General features: G+C 36.2%; 1 protein-coding gene and 1 pseudogene across 8 annotated transcripts in view; one reads left to right on the top strand and one right to left on the bottom strand.

The window, feature by feature from the left end:
• Window positions 1-27,407, bottom strand: part of PUS10 (pseudouridine synthase 10) — a 63,711-nt gene that overhangs the window by 19,017 nt on the left and 17,287 nt on the right. For 7 of the 8 annotated variants that reach the window (XM_088796142.1, XM_088796143.1, XM_088796138.1 and 4 more), the window contains 6 exons: window positions 9,703-9,737; window positions 6,323-6,434; window positions 4,094-4,155; window positions 3,744-3,789; window positions 1,564-1,628; window positions 57-142 (listed from right to left, as the gene is read on the bottom strand). In XM_088796142.1, the coding sequence (XP_088652268.1) occupies window positions 57-142; window positions 1,564-1,628; window positions 3,744-3,789; window positions 4,094-4,155; window positions 6,323-6,434; window positions 9,703-9,737 (406 nt within the window). The remainder of the gene's footprint in view (window positions 1-56; window positions 143-1,563; window positions 1,629-3,743; window positions 3,790-4,093; window positions 4,156-6,322; window positions 6,435-9,702; window positions 9,738-27,407) is intronic. The other variant, XM_019717447.3, reaches the window with a different exon arrangement.
• On the top strand, window positions 23,427-25,152 carry LOC109437926 (succinate--CoA ligase [ADP-forming] subunit beta, mitochondrial pseudogene; annotated as a pseudogene).

Genomic DNA, 27,407 nt, shown 5'->3' with positions numbered 1-27,407 from the left:
TTTCAAAAAGGAGAATAAGTTGACAGTGTAAGTATATTCTAGACTAAATATTTTACCAGCCACAAAAACAGCACCATGAGCACATTCAATTTCAAGAACAGTGCATACAGCCTTTGGTGAGTTTGGAGGACAAGGAAACTGCCTGCAAAACAAAATAAATTTTACAGCTACCATTTTCCAGACATAATATTGAACCACATAACTACAACGATCAGCATTATCCAAGACACACACACAGCCTGAGTCTCTTAAGGACTAAGCCCCTCCCTAACCTGGAAGTTTCAGAAACGTAAGGGATTTTTAGGCCTCTAGATTACCACTTTTAAGACATGAGAATGCACTAAGTAAATCAGTGCTCTGCTACTACCTTCCATGTTCAGGAGACCTCAGGTTCCCAGATGTTAATTTCTAACAGCCTTGAGGTTTGGGAGAAAAACCCATATATACAAAGTGGAAGCCTCTCAAGGTTTTTTGGCCACTTTGCTATCCTTAAACACCTGCTGCTAGCTTACAAAACTCCCCAATCTTTTGGTAAAGCTGGTGTGTAGTGAGATTAGTCACATAAGTCCCACCTATAGGGAGGTTACGCTCCCTTTTTCTCATTCTTTTTCTTCTCGTTCCAACTATGATCTTGGGAATCAGACCACACAGCCAGAAAAAGTGGAATGTGGCAGACTCCGCCCTTTCAGTTAAGAAACTTCAATGGAGGACAGATAGGGAAGATCAATGTATGGCTTTATTTTCTGTCCACCATCTGGAAACTTGCAGAGGTATGGACTGGAGTCTACCTGTAAGTGACTAGATGTGGACTCAATCCAAAATGGTTGGCCTGAAAATTTCACGAAGTTTCCCAAGATGTCTCAACAAAGATATCATTTAGGAACTCAGGAACTACTGCTTGTAGAGAGTAACTGTTTTTACTTTCTAAAATTTAATAAAAATATTTCCATCCTGAGACTCATTTTTAGTCGGTAAAATATATGAAACCTTCCTCATAACTTCATTGTTTGAAATTTATTCAAGGACATTCTAGAAGGATAACTATGATAATATTTTATTAAATAAAACAAACACACTGAGAATTAAAATTTAAAGCTTATTGTATTGCAGCCTATTATAACAAGTGAGGAAACTCCTGAGCTTTTTTCTCCTTTTTTTTTTTTTTTTTTTTGAGGTAGATAATACTATGAAATGCAGGATTAGGGACATAATGGGACTAGCACTGGACTGGAGAGCCACGAAAACTGGCTCTAAATTCACTACTTTCTGTTACCCAGTTGAAATCTGAAGCAAGTCAACTCCCTATTTGAACCTCAATATCCTCTTCTAAAAGATAAAGAAACTGGACTTGATTCATAAATTCAAATATTAATTTGACAAACATTTATTGAACCCCACTGCATGCCAGGTACTGAGCCAGGGATGGGGGTATAACGATGACTAAGCACAGTCCTGGGCCCTGAAATACACCCAGTTTTGTCTTAGAGATAATCCAGATTATTGCTAACATTCCCTGTATTCTAAAATTTCATGATTCTTCCTTGTTTCTATATTTCTACTTACTTGCGGAAATCCTCTTCTTTTATCTTATTCAAAGCTTTCATAACTGCCATTCTAGTGAATACTGACTACATAGGGTAAAATGAAAAGAAAAGACATTTTATCATCTAGACAAGAAAACATCCGAGGTGAAACACAGAACATGGTTGGAGAAATTATATCATCTTAAATTATATGTAAAAGGGAAAAATATTTAATGCTTCAAAAAATAAACAAAACGTAAGAATTCACACTGTTAGTTCTGCAGTTGGTACACCCCTACAACCCTTCTCTTCAGTCTGGTCTATGTCCACAATACCAGGTAGACCTAGCAGAACATGTCTTCTTCATTTCACTGTCCCATTATCCTCAAAATGTGGCAATCTTCAAATACAAAAATGATGACATTGCAGGAAATGTGCTTTGAATATTTTTTCCCAGACCACAAAAGGAATTTACATCGATCTATCTACCTTTGTTTTCCCTATATCCCTTCACGGGCCACAATATATAATTTAGGAGTTGGCTGCAAGGGTAAGGGGTAAAACAGAGCCAACCCGCCTGCCCTGGCATGTAGTAACTCAGCACCACTCACCAGCCACAAAGAAAATAATTCCACTATACTGCATAGAAGGGCATCTACAACAAACGTCCCACCTTGGGGTTTTTAAAATAAGTTAAACCGCATGGTAGACATACTAGAACTAATTGGTGCACATATACATGGCTTACTATGATAAATCACAATTATTTCTTCTGTTATAAAAAATTATACTTGACTGAAAAGGGGCACAATGCAGGCATTTCAACAGTTTATCAAGGTATCATAGGGTTAGAACTGAAAATTAAGGGCCTATTTGTTAAGATATGAAATATAAGGCCTGAAAGAATCTGGAAAGGTCATTCAATTTACTCCCAGCTATAAGGCAGGAAAACTACAATTAAGACTATATAATAGTTACTGGCCAAATGATGTAGTCTCTATGATACTTTGACAAAACTTCCCTTATCCAATTATTTAATGCTGGTACTTGTATATTCCTCAAAGATAACAAAAATGAAACTAGATTATCAATACTTGTATAAATATGGCTTACAGGTTGTTAGGGCAGAGCTTCCCAGCTGGTATGACAAAGCAGTGAGGTATATACAGTTGTGCCAAGATATCGCTCCCTTTACTTCACAAAGGCCGAGGGGCAGGGTCTGGGACAGTGGGAACCCCCAGGCCTATTCTTCCAACTTAGGGCAACTTCAACTGTTAACATCAGGGTGCTGAACAAACGTGATAATGTCCTAGGTGTACCATGATGTGAGAAAAGGTGGGAAGCACAGCTTTAGGGTTGGTCTTCATTTCTAATTATTTCTGCACAGGGCATTCAGCAAATGTCACAACCTCCCACCCTCACCAGTTCTAAAAGGCCCAGCAATTAGCCAAAGCAAGAGGAGAGACCAAATGAAGTATCTCTGACAATAAATTTACATTCTTTTTAACAAGCAGAACAGCAAAATGGATATCAGGAAAAGTAGGAACACCTGGGTCTGTACAAAACCAACTAAGTAACTGGGACGTGAAAGTTTGCTAATATTGTGCCATCCCATTTATCCCAGCATAATAGAAACTAAAAGTACATGCCAACTAACTTGCTCATTAACATAAAGACTAGCTCACATCAGTAAAGGGGAGTTTGAATAAAATACCCTTTTGCAAATGTAGCTTGAAATAGGCTTTATGAATTCAGGACTGTCCTACATAACTTAATTTACTTTGGATTATATTTTGAAACACCAATTGCTAGAAAATGGATATTAGACAAAAGTTTGGAATACTGCTGATACTTACCGTTTGGATCTTCCCAGATGATGTAATTTTGGGAATTAAAATCTAAAAGTTTAATTTCCACATAGGGGTAACAGAAATATCATTGAAGAACTGGTTCTAAATTCAACAATATCAGAACAACCCAGACAGTGACACAAACACACACACACGAGAATGTTTGTGTGTTACTATGACTTTCTAGCCAGAGGCAAAGGTGTTGATAGTTGAAAAAAAACAAAAAAATGTAGCAAATGGAAAGATTTAAAGACTGATTCTTAGTATAATAGATTGCCACATTTCTAACGCATACCTTTTTTTGTTGTTGTTAATTTGAATATTCAGCTCAGACAAAACTCACTAAAAAATAAGAAGCAGGAATCCTTACCTGTTTGTTTTTGGCTGGCTTGAAACAATCTGGACATACTGCACGTCTAAGGAAAATTTAAGTTAATATAAAAAGTTAATAAGTTTATTTTGGGGTGGATGTAATTCAAATATATTTTATACAACATGGCTGCTGAACTCAGGAGGATATCAGGAGCAGACAAAATAAATCACTGTATGAGCCGCATTGGTTTGTCTAGACCCTTATGTTAAAGAGCACATTTTAAACTTACTTAAGACATGACAAGTTCTGATATACTCATTAGAAAGAGGAGCAATACTATTTTCATGAAAACCAAAAAGCATTAACAATGTTACACAATTGACATTGTTGTTTACGGGGCAACTTACAGGAAGTGGCAATCCTCAACTGTTTCTGGGTGAGCAAAGACCACACTCACTTCAAACAAGCTCTAAAAATTATAAAGACAGTTTAAAAATGAGCAAAAGGAAACCAACATCTAAAAACTTATGAATGGAAATAGAAATTAACTCTCAAAGATTGGCTCAGAAAGAGTGACAACGAAAACTAGAAATACTATATTTTCAAATCAGCTTGTTCACAGAGCAGCTGTAAAGGAAATAGTCTTTTTTTTTTTTTTTAACTTGAAAAGTTCAATCACTAGTGAGGCTACCAAAAAACAAGTTTAAAAGAAATTTTAAAATACATTTGTATGATTTTTTATTTTAGGTGTAAAGATGAATGAGAATTCATGGAATTGGAGATAGATAACTGAAAGAAATAAAGAACTACTCTAGGTAATACTATGACTAGAATTATCAATAAAGCAAAAAACATGTATCCACTTGCTTAAAAACTCTGTATGAGGCTTTTTTAAAAAACTTTTATTTATTTAAGTGTGTTTTTCCAGGACCCATCAGTTCCAAGTCAAGTAGTTGTTTCAATCTAGTTGTGGAGGGCGCAGCTCACAGTGGCCCATGTGGGGATGGAACTGACAACCTTGTTGTTAAGAGCAATGCGCTCTAACCAACTGAGGTAACCGGCTATCCTAAGGCTTTTTCTTAAGTGCTCAAACTTCTTAATGGATTTGAGTTTTAAAAGAGAGATCTTAATTTTTGTTTTATTATAAAAGTGATACATACAAACTGTAAAATAACCAAATATAGGATAGGTTTTCAATTCCACTCTACTGAGGTAGAATTAGTAACAGTTTGGCATGTTTCTTTCAAGCCATTTTTATGAATATAAACATAAATGTACAGTACATGCTTCTTAGGATATTAAACATACTTTCGGATAATTACTTTATTCAATTAATTTCATGTCATGGACATCTTTTCGAAGACTGTTGGACATGTAAGTTATAGTAAGTTTTTCTCTTATTAAAAAATGTTACAATGAACAACCTTGTATACAAAAAAGCAAAATTCCATACTCTGTGTACATTAACTTCCACAGAGAATATGCAAAATTCTACATTGAGAAAAAATAGAAATGTCATACCAGACAACAATTTCATCTTATTTTATTGAGTTCTGTATTTATGGATTGCATTGGATCGTCAGCAAGCCTATTAGCTACTCTAGAATCATAATAGTGAATAGTTATTTATTTTTTTTTGCTCTCTATTCTAATCTACAAAGTAAAATTAAAATTACAACATATTCTTTTTACTCAAGAAAACTTCACTCCTCCTGAATCATCTTTTGTTTTCTATTTTCTGTTCTGTTTCAACATGTGAAAAATCATTTGTGCTTCAAAATTAAATTTGAGGTAAAAACATTTTGCATCAATGACTTCTCTAATTTCCAAAGTACTTTCATTACCTCATTTCCTCTTCATACTATCTGTGGTGGTTTTATTTTCTATTCTCTCAGTACTCAGTTTAAAGGGCAGTCAGAGTATATTCTTACTAACTGAGGGAAACAGAGCTGTATAATTCAAAATACTGACTTTTTTTTTTAACTATTTAGCTTTGAAAGGTGGTTTTGTGATTTTACTTGAATAGGGATGTGTCTGATATTCAGGTAATTTCCTTCAAGAAAAATGATGAGATGAGCTAGGAATAGGTCCTGTTTCCACATCCAGAAACTTGTTGAGCTCTTCCCTAAAAATTCAATCCATTCTAGAGACTGAGGCAAGTTCTGCTCAAGAATAGGTAAGTGTTCTGGCTTCAAAGGCAATCGCTGCCTAAAACTAAACAGAGAGATTTGAGATACCAGCAAGGTGTGAGAGATTGAGTCCCTGATCACTATAGTTGAGAAGATTCTGTCTGCATATTTGAAAACAAGATAAGCCACAGATAACCAAATTTAAATAGTCTAGAGTTGACTCTACAGTTGCTCAGTTATTTATGTATTGCTCTGTATCAGTAAATCTGTCTCTCCAATTAAAATATATATTTAAGGCATAGTTCATTTCTAACCTTTTAAGGTCAATTAGGGTACACTGCACCTGTTACACTTTAACCTCAACTTAAGACTAGAAATTAATATTTTTAAAAGCTTAAAAATCCTTCACTGGATTATTTAAAGAGAAGATTCTTTTGGCTAACCAAAACTTTGCCGTATAATGAAGTAAAACTGGAGAACAAAATTAACAGTGTTGATGACCAATACCTTTCCATCAATGGGAACACCCAGTTCTTCTGAAAACAGGGGGTGAGTTATCCACTTGTAGGCTTCTTTTAGCTGAATTATATCATTTCTTCCCAGCGACAGACTCTGCTTTCTGAATAACATACAAATTAATTCACTGACATGAAAAACTTCACTTTTTCTACTAAACGCAAGAGATTATGCAATTATTAAAAAATACTTAATGAGTGCCTACTATTTTACACATTAGATAGAAAGCAGAGAACAAGGCAGACAAAAATTCAACAGCTCATGGACCTTACATTCTAATAGAATCAAGAAACTGATTTTTTAAATGGCATATAAGACAGTTTTTAAAGTTTCAAAGACAAAAGCATACTAATGAGTTTTTCTGAGCTAGAATTGCCAGATTCCAGAATTCATACATCAGAAAACAGAAAGGCAGAATAGAGAGGATTGTTTATTACTCAGAAACTACAAAACTGCATATTACAATAATCTCATCCAAACTAAAAATGTTTGCATCTACTTTCTTCCAGATAATGGGGCTTACTTTGGGGGAATTGATGCAAAAGCTCTACTTTACTGCTGAAGAAGAAATATTAAATCCTGAAGTATCAATGTTCTGAAATGCTCAACTTAATATAAACACATGAATAAAAATCTGACATTCCCCCAAATTTACTCATGAGCCAATAAATAGGTTTGGGGAAGTCCCAATTATGATTTCTAGTTTTTAGTTTGTAACCTAAAATTGTGATAGAAAGGAACTGAGATAAGAGGAAAGAAAAACATGGTATGATATTATGAAAACTGCTCTACTCTACTGAGAACACTGCAATATCACTAATAAACTAACAAGCCCACATCATTCAAATAATTAAAACTTCAAATCAGTCTTACAGCTGGCTATTCACAGGGCTACTTTTAACAAAAGAGATATAAAGGGCCAGCTTGTGAATCATTTCTTTAAATGTCTAATTTTCACTGATAGGAATGACTTATAGTCAATATCCATTATAATTTAATTCTTCAAGACTAAAAGACATGACTAATTGCAAGTAGACAACAAAAAAATAATTTAGCTAATGGCTAAATTTAATTGAACTTAAAAAAAAGAATATATCAAAACCACCGTTCCTCTAAAACTGCAAATTAAAAAAGAGTTGATCTAACGCATTCTGTATCCAGCTGAGAATATAATTGGTTACACGGAATGCTTTCATATGCTTTGGGATTGTGGTTTAATAATGAAATACCCAGATAAGCCGTATATCTGACAAATAATCAAATTATTTCTCTACATTCAAGAATTTATTCAAACATTAAGTGTCTGAGCTTCATAAACTGTTCCTAATTCTATAAATACCAGAAACATTTTAGGTATTTTAAAAGACTATCTTGATATTGCATCAATAGTTTAATGATATATGTATAAAATAGCATCACAGTTGAAAAGCAAATAATTACTGAGTGAGAATACACTTTAAAGGATAAAACGTTGAAACAGAAAACACAAGAATGGAACACTATTTAAAAATTGTTTAGACTCTAGATAACAAAGGATTGCAGCAAAAGTGAATCCTAAAAATGAGTTAAAACATTATTCATCGCGTATTTAAAGAAACAGGTATTTTAAATCCTTCATCGTTTTAGAAGTATATTTAGAGCTCTTCAGCCCAGTTAAAAAACTTCAACTACAGGTATTTTTTCTTTCCAGATTGAAGAACTAGAGGAAAGGGTTAACAGACATCTTGGAAACCTTAACCTTATATATAAGGTAAAAATACAGTATTTAACATGCCAGATTTTCAATCCTACAAGTTCAATGTGGCTAATAAGTTTCCTAATATAATTTAGGGTAAGTGTTTTCACAGAGATCCTTAGCATATGCCTGATGGTTCTTTAGAAGAATTAGCAGTCATTGAGGTAAATGCAGCTCCAATGTAGTACTTAGTAACTGCAGTTCCCTCTCTCCTCTGTCAGGTAACTACTGATGAGAATGTCAATTACAATCACTTTTGCTATAGATACATGGTGACAACCATCTAGGACAAAGATGAACCAAAATATCCAACACAATTAATTTTTTCTAAATACCTTGAATCAATTCTTTAATGGCAATTCCTCCACAATCTTTTAAACATAGACTGAACCAGGGACACTAAGGAAGAAGGTTAGTGTTCTATATTTTTTTCTGTGCCAGTAGCTCTATATTGAATAAGATATCTTTAGTGAAAACTAGGCTTATTTCAGACTCGTTCAGTAACGAATAACAACTCACAAGCAAGGTGGATGGAAACTGGAAACATTTAGAAAACAGCACGTCCTGACTACACTAAAAAATTTCTCAAACATAGGATCACATTTTATTATGACAGAATCACAAGCATTTGAGACGAATTTAACATAACCTAAGACCCAAACCCTTTGATAAATACGTGGTAATACCCTTTTAAAAATAAAGATGTGACTATAAAAAATTAAGAAAGCCAAACCAATTATTGTTTTTCATAAATCACTTAACCAAGCATGAGATTCTAATACAGAAATCTACATTTCTCTCTGGAGTTTTCTCTCTAGAGTACACAGGAACGTCCAACAGTCACATGGCCCTTTTTATATTAGTATAAAACTTTTTAGTTTCAAAATCCAAAAAGCTCCAGAAAATTAAAGATATTTTTCTTAACACAGTTGGCAATGAAACCATGACTTAAATGTGTGAGGCTGTTTAGAGACTTTATCAAACTTAGTGTGAATATTCATATGTTTCACTGTAGAAATATTAATGTGTTTGATTATATTGTTCCACTCCAGGTCCTGGAGGGGAAAGGTATGTTATATATGGTATTTAACACCATTTTACATTTCCAAAATCTAAAAGATTCTAAATTCCAAAACAAACACATCTGGCCCTGAAGGGTTTCAGATTAAGGACTGTGGACCTATGTTTTCTATGTCTTATCTATGTATAAACTCACTGCTGTTCTGCTTTCACTGTTTTATTTTGTATCTTTTATAGCATAACGAATTTCATAATTGGTTTCTAAGATCAGTATAAAATTTCTTCTTTTAAAATAACTTGCCAAACTACATTATATAAGTGACTAATAAATATAAAGTATGCATTTACATTCAGGTTAAATCTACAAAAAAAGTGAATCCATTTTTATAGACTATTAATATGCTATGTAAATAAAACAAATAAGGTTGACACCTAAATTTATACAATAAAAAATTTTTTGTGCCAAGTTCTCTAGTAGCTAGTGAACTCACTCTAAAAAAAAGAGATAGTAGTAGTAAAAGTACTTTAAGAATCAGGTAGCTAAAAAAAAAAAAAAAAAAGAATCAGGTAGCTTATATTTAAATGGTAGTAAAAATTCCCTACCTAAATTACTTACCCCATTTCCTGTTTTACCAGCAACCATGCAGCATGCTGTAGGCAATTTAGTCACACCCAGAAAGAAAAGGGAAAAAAATGTTTATTGAAATTAAGTTCCAATATCATTACTAAAGTGCTTAACTAATTTGCTAATCAAACTCCCTTTTTGGGAGAAAAGTTAGTGTTCAGAAATGTGGCAGTGACCTCAACCTCATTTAAAATCAGAAATGAGGTGAGATGCCACTTTCAATGCTGGCTTGCTGTGGCTTAGGAATTCAGCAGGGGTATCCCCCACCTCCCTACAGATTTCTATTTCTCATTAATGAGGTACATGTTTTTTTTTAACATGGGTAGCTTACATTTATTCTTAAAATATCCTACTATTTCATAGGGAAAGGCCCAAAGTGACTGAGTACATACTATGTGCCTAAAACAGAGAACTGAAGTCTCAATTTTTCTTTTTGTTTTAGGTTTTGTTTTTGTTTTTAATTTTATTGGGGAATATTGGGGAACAAAGTGTGTTTCTCTAGGGGCCATCAACTCCAAGTCATCCTTCAATCTAGTTGTGGAGGGCGCAGCTCACTGGCCCACATGGGAATCAAACCAGCAACCCTGTTGTTCAGAGCTCGCGCTGTAACCAACTGAGCCATCTGATTGCTCCATCTTTGTTTTTGTTCTTTGAATAGGGCTAACGCATTTTTACTCTATCTAATTAATGATATACACAATGTGTTTAGGAGTAAAATGCACTAATGTCTGCAACTCACTTTGGAATACAACAAAAACTAAGATGAGTGGGTAGATAAATTGATGGCTAGATATATAATAAAGCAAATATAGAAAAAAGTAAATTGTAGAATCTAGGTGGGTATATGGGTGTTAACTGTACCATTCTTTCAACTTTACTATATATTTGAAAATACTCATAATAAAATGTTAGGGAGAATCCTGTTCTGGGAAGGATTAATAGAAAATTGAAAAAATTGCTAAAATGAAGAAATATCATTCACAATCACGGTCATTATGAGGATTAAATGAAATTCACATAAAATGCATTGAATAATAAGTGTGTGACACTAAGATGTCTCAGTTTGTCGTTAGACCCCCACAGCTTTCACTTTAAAGAAAGGTAATGACATGTCCTGCCTCAGTAATGGCATTTTGTGAAGATGACAGAAGCATACATGTGTAAGTCAATAAAACACATGTAGTCTCTGCTTCTACATGTCACAAAAATGGCCAGTTATCACTCACATCCATCTCAAGACCTAGCTCTATCTATCTATCTATCTATCTATCTATCTATCCATCCATCTATCATCTACACACACAGGGCATAGGTGGTTCACAGGTGGACCCTGTCCTTTTAAACTTCAAATGACCAGTGCACTAGATACTTATGTAGACTTAGGAGGTCTGACAATTAAGTTCACGAACTCATTCTAGAAAAAGTGCTACATACCTCATTGCTGAATATCACTATGGTCACCTTTAAAGTACTCCCCTTGGGAAGCTATGCACTGACACCAGCGCCTAGTTCACCCTTCAAAGCAATTTTGGAACTCTTTTTCTGGAATGGCCATCAGAGCTGTCGTCATATTACCCTTGATGTCCTGAATGTCATCAAAATGTCTTCCTTTCAATATTTCCTTTATCTTCAGGTAAAGAAAGAAGTCATTGGGGGCCAGATCAGGTGAGTAGGGAGGGTGTTCCAATACAGTTATTTGTTTACTGGCTAAAAACAGCTTACAGACAGTGCCATGTGAGCTGGTGCATTGTCGTGATGCAAGAGTCATGAATTGTTGGCAAAAAGTTCAGTTCGTTTTCATCTAACTTTTTAACGCAGCCTTTTCAGCACTTCCAAACCTGATTAACTGTTTGTCCAGTTGGTACAAATTCATAATGAATAATCCCTCTGATGTCAAAAAGGTTAGCAACATCGTTTTGACTCTTGATTTGGACTGACGGAACTTTTTTGGTCCTGGAGAACTGGCTGACTTCCATTGTGCACTTTGACGCTTTGTTTCAGGGTTGTATTGGTACACCCATGTTTCATCACCAGCGATAACACAGCCCAAAACATCATCTTGCCTCTCCGAAAGGTCTTGGCAAACTTCGACTCTCCTTTGCTTTTGTTCATCGATGAGCTCTTTCAGGACCATTTTTGCACACACCTTCCTCAAGATTTTCAGTTAAGATTTTCCTAACTGTTTCTCTATTGATGTTTACTTGGTCTGCTATGCTTCTTACAGTTAGCCGATGATTTTGACGCACAATTCAATGAATTTCTGCAATGTTTTCATCAGTTCTGCTCATTACTGGCCACCCTAACCTCTCTTCTTCAGTGACACGTTCTCTCCCATCAGAAAAACATTTAATCCATTTGTACACTGCCGTTTTCTTCATTGCATTATCCCCATAAATTGTGACTAACATGCCCTGATTTCACTTCCACTCTTTCCAAGTTTAACAAGACATTTACTGTTTGTTCGTTGCTCTAATTCAAGCTCAGACATTCTTGTGTCAGCACACAAAAACATGCAACAACAGTAATGAACGCCACTCAGAAAGACACTGCTACACATCGACACGAACATAGCTGTGAGACCAAGGTTATGAAACCTTACCGAGCTATTTGTACAGTGCTGCCAATGTAAGCACATGGTGGCAAGTTCGCAAACTTAATTGTCAAACCTCATTTGATCATTCAGAAACATGAGGTGCACTACTTCCTTCAGACATGAGCCAAGCAGAATAAATTAATCACTAGCTAGGTAAGAACTAGAACTGTTCCCAATGCCTAAATGTCTCCTCAGTACCTTTTGATTTTTTAGTTTGTTTCCTTTGTTAGTTCAACTTAGTACCATTGATAGTACTACAGACCCCTTCCATCTTTCCTTCCATTTACTCAAGCCCTCTTTGAAAGTGTATGAGCTTGGTATAATATTAGGTTGTACAAAAGTAATTGTGGTTTTTGCCATTATTTTAAAACTTTTAAACCACAATTACTTTTGCACCAACCTAATACACAATCTACTAGTAGTCAGAAGACCTAGCTTTGGGCTTTACTAAATTTCTGGCACTCAATTTCCTAATGTGTAAAATGAGAGTTAGAACAGAGGACGGTAATTTAAGCTTTTCTGGATGGCTAAAGGCCATTTTTTAATGGACATAGTATACTCTTTTGTAATAGAGGCTATTCAGACTTATAGGACTTGGAGATCACAGAAAAAATGAATAATGATCTCCTCAAGCTGAAACCTTGTAGTCAAAGTTTCCATACTTTGGGCTTTCATACTTTAAGAGATCAATAAATACTTGTTTTGTCATCTATAAGAGGATATTAATACTCCTCTTGCAGGAACATTGTAAAGATTTAATGAAATTGTGTATGTAAGGAACCAAGTAAGACTCCTGGCATGTACTTAATAACTGCTATTATTGTCGTTTAAAAATTAAAACCTTATCTCAAGGCAATTCATAAATAATAAAATTATTATCCCTTAAAATATATACAAGACTTGATCCTTTTCCATTAAATGCCAAACTCCTCTATTATAGGTAGTTCTGGAACCTTCCTCATCAATTAAATCCTCTTAGGTATCTGAGCTATAGATAACTATCTGTCCCTTCTTTAAGGGGACTCAGACTCTGCTGTCCTTTTTTAGTGACCTGTTTTCCTCTCCTCTTTTGAGGCAAACTCTGTTCTCAACATTCGCTTCCAGGTGATGCCATGAAGTCTGCAATGTTTCCTGTCATCCTCGTATTATATAAAGTAGGGCAGAACTGGAGGTTGCCAAGGGAAACCAGATTACTATGTGTAACATGTAAAATTAAATTAAATGTCTTCCGTACCTGAGATCTACTAAAGGGTTGTTCCTTCCTAACCCTCTGCAGGCTCCCTGCTCAAGCACGCCAGCAGGTTAGACAGAACTAATCACACAGCAGGGGCTGGAAGCTGAATCCCAAAGACATCAGCGTTGCTCAATTATTCCATTTTTACCACATGCTAATAATGCCTTCAACCTGCTTCTGCTGAGGAAAAAGGAGTACATTTTTTCCTTTCAGGTCACCACGATAATTTTAATAAATGTCTATTCCTTAGTCAGTGGGAAAAAAATCATTCTCTAGAGTAAGCAATTTAATTCTTTCTCCCCAACAGATCCAAATGGCATTAAAGTTCTCAAGTTGAATCAAATTTGATAGCAAAGGCAGGATGTCACCTCCTGAAAATTCAGGAACCACACAATTTAATCCTGAGCTCTCCATTAGTAGAGACTTCTAAGCAAGTCCTAAATGGGGCAGTTGAATAACATACTTGCTCAAGTGCCTGTATACTCTGGACACACACACACACACACACACACACACACACACACACACACACACCGTGGAAAGCCTATGACTGGGAATGGCTTCTGAGCTTCGAGTTCTGAGGGTGGGTGCTCAGCCAGCATCACACAATGAGAGTAGGTGATAGAGGGCCAGGGATTGAGATGGCAGGAAGGAAGGACAGAGAGAGGAAGAGAGGCACTACAAATGGCATTTTGGGGAACTACGATTCAGGAAAGTTGGAGCTTAGGGCATGTCGTATGTGTGCACAGAGGTGAGCAGACATTCACCAGCTAGAAATGAAACCGGAAAGATCAGCAGGTTTTGTGTGTCAAGCGAGGCCATGAATCCAATGACTGAAACCCTAACATGAGAAATGCCTCATTTACGTATCCACAGAGTCCCTCCCATGGCCCAGTATAACCATCACCTTCACACTATCAGTTTTCTCATGTGGTAGCTTAAAAGGAAAATAAAATACTTCTGGTATTTCTTTATTTCCCTTCAAAATATTTCTTTATCATACTTGGGAAAATAGTGTGAAAAAAGCACATGTTCCAGAAGAATGACTGAATGATTGTGAAAAAGACAGTCTACTTTTCTCATATCTGCTGCCGATCTGGCCCTTATAGACACCTGCGTCTGTAATTTCTGATAAAGGGAAACAAACGCTAGACTAAAAGGCAGGCTCTGCCTCTAAATATTATGTGATCACTTGCAAGGTGGTGTCTTATCTTTCTGCACGTTGGTTTCTCAACTTATAACATGAAGGGGCTCAACACTTCATTATTTGGGAGTAGCTGCCTGTGGTGAGATCTTCACTGAGAATCAGAGATGAAAGACCAGTCTCTGCCCATAAGGGAACCTATGAACTAAGAGAAAATAAAGGCGAGTAAAAGGATAATAAACTTTAATAATAAAAATTAATAATATTGATAAAAATAAAAATACTGAAAGGTGGTAGCTATGACAGGGATATATTTAGAGGGAACATGTAAGACATCCTCAGCTCAGTCTTATAGGAGAAGTGACACATAATCTGAGTTCTGAAGGATTAGTAACTTAGAATTAACTGAGTAGAATGGGGAACGTATGTTCCAAATAAAGAAAACCCTATGGTGCAAACACCAGAGAGCATCACGAAGGTTCTGGGAACTATGAGTCAGTGGTCCCTACGGAGCTGAGGACATGTGGCTGGGAGTGGAAAGGAGGAAGCAGGACTTAGATCACAGAACTACTATACCTATGCTAAGGGGTTTAGATTTTTCGCTGAAAGCAACACAGTGCCACAGAAGGATTTTAAGCAAAGGAGTGGCATAATCGTATTTGTCTTCAGGAATGCCTACTCTGGTTGCAGTGTGAATTAGAGGAGGAAAATGGGAACTAAGGGAAATGAAGACATGTGGTATACTAAAGCAATAATTCAAGCAAGAAATTGTTTATTATGGCAGTGCTGATGGGGATGGAGAAGAGTAGGCAGCTTTAAGAGATAATGAGCTCACAGCCAACAAAACTTGGTGATTAGCAGTGATGTTGAGGTTGCTAAATTACCAATAATGTCCTTAAAACGCTAAAGTCCTTTGAATCCTACACATCTCTTGGACTCACTTGTAATAGACAATACAAATAAAGTGGTACCTCAGTTTTCTAACGTAATCCATTCCGGAAGACCGTTCGAGTTCTGAAACATTCAAAAACCGAGGCATGGTTTCCCCATACAAAGTAATGCAAAGTGGATTAATCCAGACCTTCAAAATCAACCCCTAAAACTGCAAATTTAGCATAAATTTTACTATCTAATGATACCATAGATCCATAAAATTTACGGTGTTCGTAAACTGAAATGTTCGACAACGGAGATGTTCAAAAACTGAGGTACCACTGTATAGACTTGTACCAACAGGGAAATGACAACAGGGAAATGGCAGTTAGGGTTATTACCCCTCTTCCCTCTTCTCCCAACATACACACATGCATACATATACACATTTATGTATTTTTCTTGCACACAAATAGCCAATGGGGAACTAGGTTCAATAATAAAGTTAGCAACAATAAAAACTCTTCTTCCCTCTTCTTTCTTACCCAGCACAACTGCCTAAGATTTCCTTCTCCTCCTCCTCCTCCCCACTCCCCAGTCTGCTACAACTTTGAGCATCTACCCCTCCAGAGCCAGCTCCTCACCTTGTGTCAGGTTTGATGTCAAGTGCGGTAGCAAAAAGAGAAAGGTAAGAGAGGATGGGACAGTACACTCCATTAACCACTGTGGGACTCTTACCACCCTCCGTGTTTCCCTGAAAATAAGACCTAGCAGGACAATCAGCTCTAATGTGTCTTTTGGAGCAATAAGACCCAGTCTTATTTTACTATAAGACTGGGTATACCATAATATAATATAATGTAATATAACATAATATAATATAATATGACTGGATCTTATGTTAATTTTTGCTCCAAAAGACGCATTAGAGCTGATTGTCCTGCTAGGTCTTATTTTCGGGGAACCAGGGTAGCTGAGTTGAAGACTCCTCCCCCACCTCTTCTCACCCCCAGTCTCCTTACCTCCACATCTCACCTCCACCACCTCCCTGCCTCAAGCCCACTCTTCTTTTCCTGGAGTCTCTGATATCAGACCTGTGATGAAATGACTAACAGACTGAGTCTGGGTATCTCTTATGATGAATAAAACTTATGTCAGCTCTATAAAAACCTCTACAAAATCTCTACATTATCTTTCCCTACAAGGTTGAGAAAAAAGAAAAGGAAGTGAGACATAAGACCTTTTAACTCCAGCTCTTCTTACTGTTGTTGGACAGCATTAAAAAGGTTGAACGTTTCATTTTTGACAAGGCAAAGGGAAAAGCAAAGACAAAGCAGCAAATATAGATGGAATCTGCAGGTTAAAGTTAGGTTGTACAGCAGCTCTACTGTCCCAGTTCCTAGGAGAATTGCTATTTCTGTGTTGTGAGTTTTAAGAAGGAGAATTTCTATTGCATTTTGCAATACTCTAGGTGCTGATGTTTGCCTAGCTCTGAAGGATTTGATTGGAAATAATCACAAGAGGAAGTTCTATGGGGGTGGGAAGGTGGGGTAGGAGTGATGGTGGGGAGGCAGATCAGAAGACAGAGCAGGTGCAATGAATGAATGGCTCTGGGATAGATATAAGGACAGATATGGCTCAGTCTTGTCCTTTAGTGTCACACGCTAATTGGCAACTGAATTTCAGGTAACTGTAGAGTTAGTAACATCAGTGAAGCAAAGGCATCTCAACAAATATCTGTTAACAACTGGGTTTGGCAAATGTATTTCCTCCTAGAATTTGATTTTAGAGAACTGGCATCCTCACTGAAATACCAGTTAACATAAAGTGAACTTGCAGGTTCAAGAGATTTCAATGTTATCAACTGGCTCAATTTCAAAAATTACAAATACAAGTTCACTTCAAAACTACTACCAAGAAAAACAGCTTTTAAAAGTAAATTTTAAGTTTTGAAATTCCAAGGAGACATATTAATTGTCAATTGTTGAGAATCTAACAATGTTGAAAAAAGTCACTTCAATAAATAACTCAAAAACTCTATAAAGAGAACTAGTTTAAAATTAGTCCAAGTTATCACAGGAAAATTACAAGACTGGAATCATTTTGTGTGTTGAACTTTATTTGCACTAAATAGATTCTTAGGGATAAGAAATTATTTGACTATTTTTAAATTAATTGTTTAGATATTTCTTTTTAAATATACTAAAGGAATTTGTTATTATAAAATCGTCAGACTTCTAGCTTTAAGATGGTGGGGGGAAAAGCCCTTTCTGCCCACCTGTCCTCTGAAAATCATCTTAAAATAAGATAGAGAATGAGAAACAGAAAAAAGAAACTCCACCTATAATGAAACAAGAAAACAATTCATCACCCCAAGTCTCGATATATGAAGACAGAAAAGGGACACAGGGTAGAAAGTGGCAGAGCCCAGGAAGCTGACCCCTAAGTGTGAGCAAAAGGAGATCCCAGCACTGCCCTCCGAATCAGCAACGCTGAGGACTGGAGGCATAAAACAACAGAGGGTACAACGTGGGGCTACAGAGGGGGAGTGGTCGAAGGCTTGTAGAAGGAACGCATTGACTCCCAGGTGCCCTCCCTGACACGAAGCAAGAGCAGAAGATTTATACTCTTGTAAACTGAACTCATGGTACCTACCCTCAGGAGCCCCTCGCAAGAGGATGGCTGGAGTGAAGGCTTACAAGGAAAAACAGAAGGGTTCAGTCTGAATAGAGACCTGTAGTCCCTTCCCTACTCTGCTCTGCATACTCAGGCAGCTCAGCTTATACCTTTCTCTGGAGGATTAGAGGATTCTTCTTTGGAGAAACTGGATAGTTTCTGAGGAAAAACTTTCAGATAATTATATATGGTCCTTCCACATAGAAAGTCAGTTTACTACCTGTTCCCTCCATTTCTGATTTAAAAACTTACTAAACTTGGAATAAAACCAAACTTCCTTAAATACATAAAAAATACCTATTAGAAAAGAGTTAACAGTACACTTAATATTAAAACTAGAAATATTTCTGTCACTGAGGGTCAACACAAAGGTCACCAGGATCAACACAAAACATGTAACATGCTTTGGAGATCCTAGTCAATTCTGAGATAAGATACGCACATACATACATACATATGTATACAACCACGTACATGCACATACATATAATAATTACCATTATTTGTAAATAAGGTAATTGCATACCTAGATGAATCAACTACAAAACCACTAGCATTAATAATAGAGACTAGTAAGTTAAGAAGTTACAAGATAAATATCAACACACAATCATACACATTACTTTCCTAATAACCAAATAGAAAATGTTATGAAAAAAAAAATCCCACTCCAATTGCAATTAGAATGAAAACATGTTAAAACAAAAAAACCCAAAACACATAGGAATAAATTTATAAAATGTAAGATAAAAACTACAACCAATCAAAAGACCTAAACAAAGAATTTTTTTTTAAATGTAGAGAAATTGGTTTCTAGACAAAAAGTTCCATAAAAATTAGAAATTTAAGAACACAGGCATTGTTCGGGAGCTCTGCTTCCAAGGGCATGGAGCCTTGTGCTGGGGCATTCAACCAGGCTCTCCTTCCTCCACCTTGTCTCGGGCGGCCTGGACAACATGACCTGCACCCTGGTCTGCTTCCTGGGGGACCTCGAGGCCTTGAGAGGAGGCAATCAGGAAGGAGCTAGCACTGGACACAGCTCTGGGCCGCAGGGTCGTCAGTCGGCAAGCTCTAGGAGCTCAGCGGGAAGGGTGGTCGGCAAGCAGGCACCCAAATAACCCTTGCCTCCTTCTCAAAGCTGTGTTCCTCTGCCCAGGAGCACACCAGCTTGAACACAGTTTTCAAGAGTCTGGCCTTAGGGGACATCCCAGATTTACCTCCTGAGGGAGTGCTGTACTGCAAGTGAGTCAGGGTGGGATGGGGTAGAATGGGGAGAGGGGTGACAGAAAGAGGGTCCCCTCCTGCGGGTCTCCCTCTGTTCTCCGGGGCCTCTGTCATCGCTGAAGCTTATTCTCAGCTCTGCCGGGCCTCAGGGGAGCACTGGGAGATAAGGACCCTGTGTTCTTGAATGTTTCTCTTAGAAACATGTAATCCAGTACACCCTACCTCCTTTAGTGATGGGGAAACCGAGGCCAGAGGGAACAAGGGACTTGGCTAGTATATTAAAATAAATTCTCACTCCTGGCCTGAAGCATTGTTGGTGGGGAAGCAGAAGCAGAGACTGTGCTTCCCCTTTAAGAAATGTGCCACCAGCAATGCTCTGTAAAGTCCATCTCTCCAAGCACCACCCCTCCATCCAGGAATAAGGCAGAAAAATTCAAGGAATGTTGCTAACCAATCCCCAGGCCTGGATACCCTGTAGACTAGGTCCTCTCTGACAATGGTCTGGGTCTTGGAGAGAGGTTGTGAATTGGGCCCAGATAGTTTGAGGCATTTGGAGGTGTCCAAAGACATGGACGGTGGGGCATAAGGAAGGTGTGGGGGGAAAAAATTAGAAATTTAAGTTTGTTGAATGATCATAAACAAAGGTAAATGACATATGACAGGCTAGAAGAAATAAAATAGATTAAAGATTAATAACCATTATGTCCAAAGAGCTCTTAACTAATTAATTTTGAAAAGCCAAATAACCAGATAAGAAGAAACTCTTACGGTTAGTAAACATATAAAAAGATGTAAAACTATACTTGAAAATCAAATAAGTGCAAATTAAAACTAGACAATTTTTGCACGCAGGCTAGAAAATACAAAAGAGTATAATAATTCCCAGTTGGGAAGGGTATGAAGTTGCAATACACTGTTGTAAACTGGTACCATCTTTTAGGAGGGCAATTTGGAAATGCTTATCAAAATTTTCATCAATTCGAAGAGAAAAGTTGCCCATTTCTTTTAATGTAAACCTCATTCCCCATCAATACAATAGCTACCTTTAGAGATGTTGATGACAGAATGAATGCATGCTCTGTAAACTGTAAAACATACACACACACACACACACACACACACACACACACACACACACCATATATCATCTCGTTTTAAAGAAAAATCTTTCTCCAAGTTAATGAATTTTATTATAATTTGAAAAATATAATAAAGTTATATGTCAAGCTATTGATATTTGTCTTTCTAAATTTATAAAAGCAATGCACTAAAAACTTCAAAGAAATTCTTTCCAAGTAAAGAATAAATTGATCTGTTTTATCCTCTGATCTGTTAAGGGTTAGCGTGCCTGTCATCTGCTTTTCTTTCCAGGGGCTTGCCTAAGTAGTCAGAACCAAGATGGAAAGGAGATCATAAAGTATCCTGGAAAAAATATGCAATTCCAAGATAGAAAGAATTGGGTTCAAGTTCTCTTTCTACTTAGCAGCTAGTGCTATGGGGCAATTAAGTGTCCTTTTGGTGCTGTTTCCTCATCTGTAAAACAGGGAGAATGCTGTTTCTTGTATAATTGGAAGTTTAATGGAGATATTCTACCCCCAAAAAATGTTAACTGTTGTTTTTATAATATGGGTATCCTGACTGTTTAGTAATTTAAAAAAATCTATTAAGCTACTTCTTGAAGCACATTGAACATAAAAGGGGATTTCCTTAACCCTTGTCCCTTCCAAACTTTCAGTTCTAGTTTTAGTCTAAAAGTTTAAAGAAGGTGATATTTTAAAAATTTTGTTGTGAATCTGAGACTGGAACAGCATCTGCAGTGGGCCAGTTTCTAGCCGTGGATGCTGGTTAACAGGTGAGCAAGACATAAAGGTAAGTGATCAAGACAGATCGGACCATACACCCAACAACAAAATGCAGTACGACACTGACGAAATGAGAAAGGCAGTGGCCCCTTGGACCTTAAACCCTGTCCAGTGTAAATCCTGCTAATATCTTTATTAAGACACCTGATGTAGTATTAGGAAGGAAGGAAGTGAGAAAGGGAGGGAGAGGGTAGTAGGGAGTGGGGAAAGACAGAGATCGAGACAGTGAGAGAGAAAGAAGAAAAAGGGAACCACAGATTCCTAAGAATAATTTGGTGAAGATCTGTCTAAAAGCAAAATCAAATGACAGCTTTGGTGTGTGGGAAATTTCAAGTACATTTCTAGAGAATGGCAGTGTGATGAGCTATTCATACACCACCACTAATTTGTACAATATGATATAAAAATAGAGGCTAAAATAACTAAACAAATAAAAAAGACCTAAAGTACATGACATGTCAAAAATGATTACTGGGGCCGGCCCTGTGGCTCAGGCGGTTGGAGCTTGGAGCTCCGTGCTCCTAATGCCGAAGGCTGCAGGTTCGATTCCCACATGGGCCAGTGGGCTTTCAACCACAAGGTTGCTGGTTCGACTCCTCGACTCCCGCAAGGCATGGTGGGCTGCGCCCAGCCCCCTGCAATTAACAACGGCAACTGGACCTGGAGCTGAATGGCGCCTTCCACAACTAAGATTGAAAGGACAACAACTTGACTTGGAAAAAAGTCCTGGACGTACACACTGTTCCCCAATAAAGTCCTGTTCCCCTTCCCCAATAATAATTTTTTAAAAATCTTTTAAAAATTTAGTAAATACACTTATGAATCTAATTGGTAATGAATTTTTTGTACCCACTCTGTTACATAACCTTAAAATCTGCAGACATTCTAAGGGTTACCATTGGGTGTGAATCCTACTATTAACTGCTGTAAATATTTTTTCATATGTTTTCTTTTCATATTCTTCTGTATAATTAACTTGTAAAATATAAACTAAATTGATAGATTTCCACTACGATTGTTATAGTGCAAAAAAGTATTTCTAACCTCACAGATGAAAGAAACAAGTCAGTATACTTTGGTTTTGGTGATTTTTTTAATGTAGTAAATAAAAATAACGTAATTATAATAAAAATTTAAATGAGAAATGCAAAAATTATATCTTAAAAATAAATAAATATATTTGGACTTGTAGGTAAAGAGAGAAGATTAAATTCAGGGATGAACTTTTGTTAATCCTCTAAAACAACAGTAAAGAGATTTGTTAAAAGTGCATAAAATCCACCAGGATGGGAACAGTGAGAGTGTAGGGAATAGCAACTATTTGGAAGCTGGAAAGCAGACAAAGGAGTGGTAAATGACTTAGCAGACCCCCAAAAAAGCTGGGGTTCCTAAACTGGCAGCAGGGCAAGATGATACTCCACAATCAGCAAAAGTTTGAGAATGAACAGCAAAAGGAATTCTGGAAGTAGGGGTAGGAGGAGCAAAATAAGATTGATTGAAATCTGTTTGAAAAATAGGAAAGAAGTAGATCCTCAAATCCCCACCGCACGCCCTGCAGTTAGATGACATATATATATATATATATATTTCTTTATACAATCATCTATTGATGGACACTTAGGTTGCTTCCATATCTTGGCTATTATAAATAATGCTGCAGTGAACATATGGATGCATATGTCTTTTCAAGTTAGTGTTTTGGGTTTCTTCGGATAAATGCCCAGAAGTGGAATTGCTGGGTCCATCTTTGTCTCTTTTTATAGCCTTTGTTTTAAAGTCTATTTTGTCGGATATAAGTATTGCTACCCCAGGTTTTTTTGTTTGTTTCCATTTTCATGAAATATCTTTTTGCATCCCTTTACTTTCAATCTGTATGTGTCTTTTGAGGTGAAGTGAGTTCCTTGTAGGCAGCATATATAAGAGTCTTATTTTTTTATTTATTCAGCCACCCATCTTTTGATTGGAACATTTAATCCATTTACATTTAAAGTAAATGTTGATAGATATGTGGTTATAACTCCTTTAGCTTTTTCTTATCTGGGAAAAACTTTAAAATTTAAGTAATATTGGCTTGCACACAGCACCGAAAAGTCAAGTTTGGACTCAGAAATGGCAGCCTCCTTATTCTACAGTCAGTTGTTGGCCGCTGCCACCATCCTTAGGAGCCACACATCCTGGGCAATGCTAGGGACTGACACACAGATTCTGGGAAATTGTGGATTGTTTACTAACTATGAATTCCAAGTACAGCAGCAATAACAAAGACATCTCTTACTATACGAACACATGAGTATGGAATTGTTGCAAGATGCTGGAGTAACTGTTCCCAAAGGACACGTGGGTAAGTCACCAGATGAAGCTAATGCAATGCAACTGCCAAAAAATTATGTTCAAAAGATGTGATAAAGGCACAGGTTTTAGCTGGTGGCAGAGGAAAAGGAACATTGGAAAGTGGCATCAAAGGAGGAGTGAAGATATAGTTCTCTCTCCAGAAGAAGCAAAACCTGTTTCCTCACTAATGATTGGGGAAAAGTTGTTTACCAAGCAAACAGGAGAAAAGGGCAGAATTTGCAATCAAGTACTGGTTTGTGAGTGAAGATATCCCAGGAGAGAATACTACTACTTTGCAACAACAATGGCCTTTTCAAGGTCCTGTGCTAATAGGAAGTTCTCAAAGTGGTGCCAACATTGAAGATGTTGCTGCAGAGTCTCCTGAGACCATAGTTAAAGATCCTATTGCTGTTGTAGAAGGCATCAAAAATGAACAAGCTGTCCGTCTTGCAAAGACGGAATTTCCACCTAATGTTGTGATTCTGCAGCAGAAAACATGGTCCAATGTTACAACCTTTTTCTGAAATGGAAGCAACCATGGTAGAAATAAATCCAATGGTAGAGGATTCAGAGCTGTGCTGTATGTGGATGCAAAGATCAATTTTGATTCTAATTCAGCATATCATCAGAAGAAAATCTTTGACCTTTAGGACTGGACCCAGGAAGATGAAAGGGGCAAAGATTCAACTAAGGCAGATCTCAACTACATTGGCTTCGATGAGAATATAGGCTATCTAGTAAAAGGTTCTGGCTTGGCTATGGCCACAAGGAATATAAAAAACTTCATGGCGGGACTCCATCCAACTTTCTTGATGTTGTTGGTGGTGCCACAGTCCATCAAGTGACAGAAGCATTTAAGCGTATCACTTCAGATAAAAAGGTACTGGCTATTCTGCTCAACATTTTTGGAGGAATCATGCGGTGTGATGTTATTGCACAGGGTATAGTCATGGCAGTAAAGGATCTGGAAATTAAAACATGTTTTGTGGTACAGTTACAAGGTACATGAGTTGATGATGCTAAGGCAGTAACAATAGACAATGGACTTAAAATTATTACTTGTGAAGACTTGGACGAAGCTGCTAAAATTGTTGTAAAACTCTATGAAATAGTGACCTTCGCCAAGCCCAGGTGGATGTGAAATTTCAGTTGCCAATCTGATCTGAGAATCCAATGGACGGCTGAAGGTGTTAAAAGTGCTATAATCATTAAAAAAAAATAAAAATACTGTGTTCTGTATTATTGTTGTTCATTTTCTCTTTAGTGTATGAAGATTATAATTTCCATCTAGGCACAAAAACTTTTCAAAGCATTTGGTCTACATTTACTGGTGAGAATGGGCTATTTATATAAAGAACGTGTAATGCAGTTATCTAGTTTCTTTTGTTGCAGACTTTTTTTTCACTTCTAGAGAATGACACTTGCAATATGACAGTTTATTATTGTTGGATGTAACATTCTTCATCAATATGAGTCCTATGAATAAAATAAATATGAAGATGAAGCTTTATTCTTCAGTGTTAGAAATATACTATTATCTAATAACTAGCTTCATTAGTGGAGCAATGTATTAAAAATGTTTTATATAAGAAGTGTTTATCTTCAACACCAAATACCTAACTAAATATATCAATCACTATTGTATAAACAGAGCTTTCAAACACTCCCCAGAATATTCTTTTAAGTATTTCAGTGAAGTAACATGTTAATTATTTGAACATTGTTTTAATCATTACAAGATACCAATAACGGCAAGTTTTCATGATCATGTGGTATTGAGAAGAACCTGTAGATTTGTATCAAATAAAGGTTTATTTCTTAAGGACTTGGCAGACAAAATTAACAATGTCAATTAAAGTTAATAAGAATCTCCCAATGTGAAAAAAAGTTAAGTAATGTTGAATACATCCAGGAAAATAAAAGAGAGTATTGTTGTATGTCAATTATGTCTCAACAAAACTGGAAATAAATAAATGAGACTATTGAACACTTTGGCAGAAAACTATTAACAGAAAATTACATAAACTAAACAAATGGGAGTTCTGGAAATGAAAAACTCAATAACAGCAATTAAAAACTCAGTAGAGATGTTTAACAAAATATTAGACATAGCTGAAAAGAGAATAAGTGAACTGGAAAACAGGTTAGAGGACAATACCCAAAATCATACAATAGAATCTAAAGGATTTAACATTACGAAAACCAAACAAACAAAGAAGGAAGAAAGGGGAATTTAAGAGTCATAGTAGATTCAGTGAAGATGTCTAACATATAGGCAATTGGAACCTCAGGAGAAGAGGAAAGGCAGAATAGAGCTGAAACATTTAAAGAGATAATAAATGAGAATTCTCCAAAACTCATAAAGATTTGTTAGACAGGGCACAAATAACATGAATCATTAAAAAAAAAAAAAAAAAAAAAAAAAAAGGCTGATGAATTGGACTTTATCAAAAATAAAAACTCTTGTCTTTGACAATTATCATTAAGAAAATTAAAGAACAAGCTACAGTATGGGAGAAAATATTTGCAATACATGTACATAATAAAAATTTGTATCTGGAATGCATTAAGAACTCTTACAACTCAATGAAAAGAAGACAAACCACCCAATTTTTAAAAAACAGTCAAAAGATTTGACAAAGTCAAATATGAAGAGACTTCACAAAGCTAAATGAATGGCAAGTAAGCACATGAAAAGATGTTCAACATCATTAGTCATCAGGAAAATAAATACACAACCTCTATACACCCACTAGAATGGCTCAAATGAAAAAGAATGGCAATACCAAGGGTTGGCAAGAACGTGAAACAACTGGAACACTCATATACTATGGTGGAATATAAACTTAAACTGGTTAATCCAGTTTAAATTGTTTGGCAATTTCTCATAAAGTTAAACATATTATCTATCCTAGGGCCCAGATATTCTACTCCAAGGTATTTACCCAAGAAAAATAAAAACATATACCCACACAAAGAATTGTACATAAAAGTTCATACTAGCTTTATTCATAATAACCAAAAATTGGGACAACCCATTTCTATCAACTGGTGAATGGATAAACAAATTGTGATATGTTCATACAATGGAACTCTGTTAAAAGGAATAAAATGGAACTCTATTAAAAGCAATAAAAAGGAATTAATTACTGATATTTACAACAACATGGATGGATCTCAAAATCACGCTGTGTCAAAGAAACCAGATTTAAAAAAATAACATAATGTATGTTTCCATTTACATGAAATTCTTAAAAAATGCAAACTAATCTATAATATCTGACAGTAGACCAGTAGTTGGCAAGAACTGGGAGTGAAAGTACTCAACTGCACAAGAAAACTTTGGAAGTGATGGGAATGTTCTAAATCTTGATTGTGGTGATGGTTACTTAGGTGTATGCATCTGTCAAAACTCAAAAACTATATCCTTTAAATGGGTGCAGTTTATTATTTATAATTATAACTCATAAAGTAAAAACAAACACATACAATGAGATAACAATACCCACTGAAATACTAAAATAAAAAATATTCTCAAAACTAAGAGTCAGTGATGATGCAAAATAACTGTAACTCTCATACACTGTTGATGGGAATGTAAACTGGTACAACCACTTTGGCATAATGTGGTAAAGTCAAAGAAATGTATTCCTTATGACTCAGCAATTCCACTCATAGGCATACATATAACCTAGATAAACTCCTGCAGATGTGCATTAGAATACAGCTACAAGAACATTTATGGTTTCACTGTTGAAA

This window comes from Rhinolophus sinicus, chromosome 2 (assembly GCF_057876585.1).
Source record: "Rhinolophus sinicus isolate RSI-liver-muscle chromosome 2, RSI-T2T, whole genome shotgun sequence".
NCBI classification, from domain to species: domain Eukaryota; kingdom Metazoa; phylum Chordata; class Mammalia; order Chiroptera; family Rhinolophidae; genus Rhinolophus; species Rhinolophus sinicus.
This window is presented reverse-complemented; position numbering and strand designations above follow the sequence as displayed.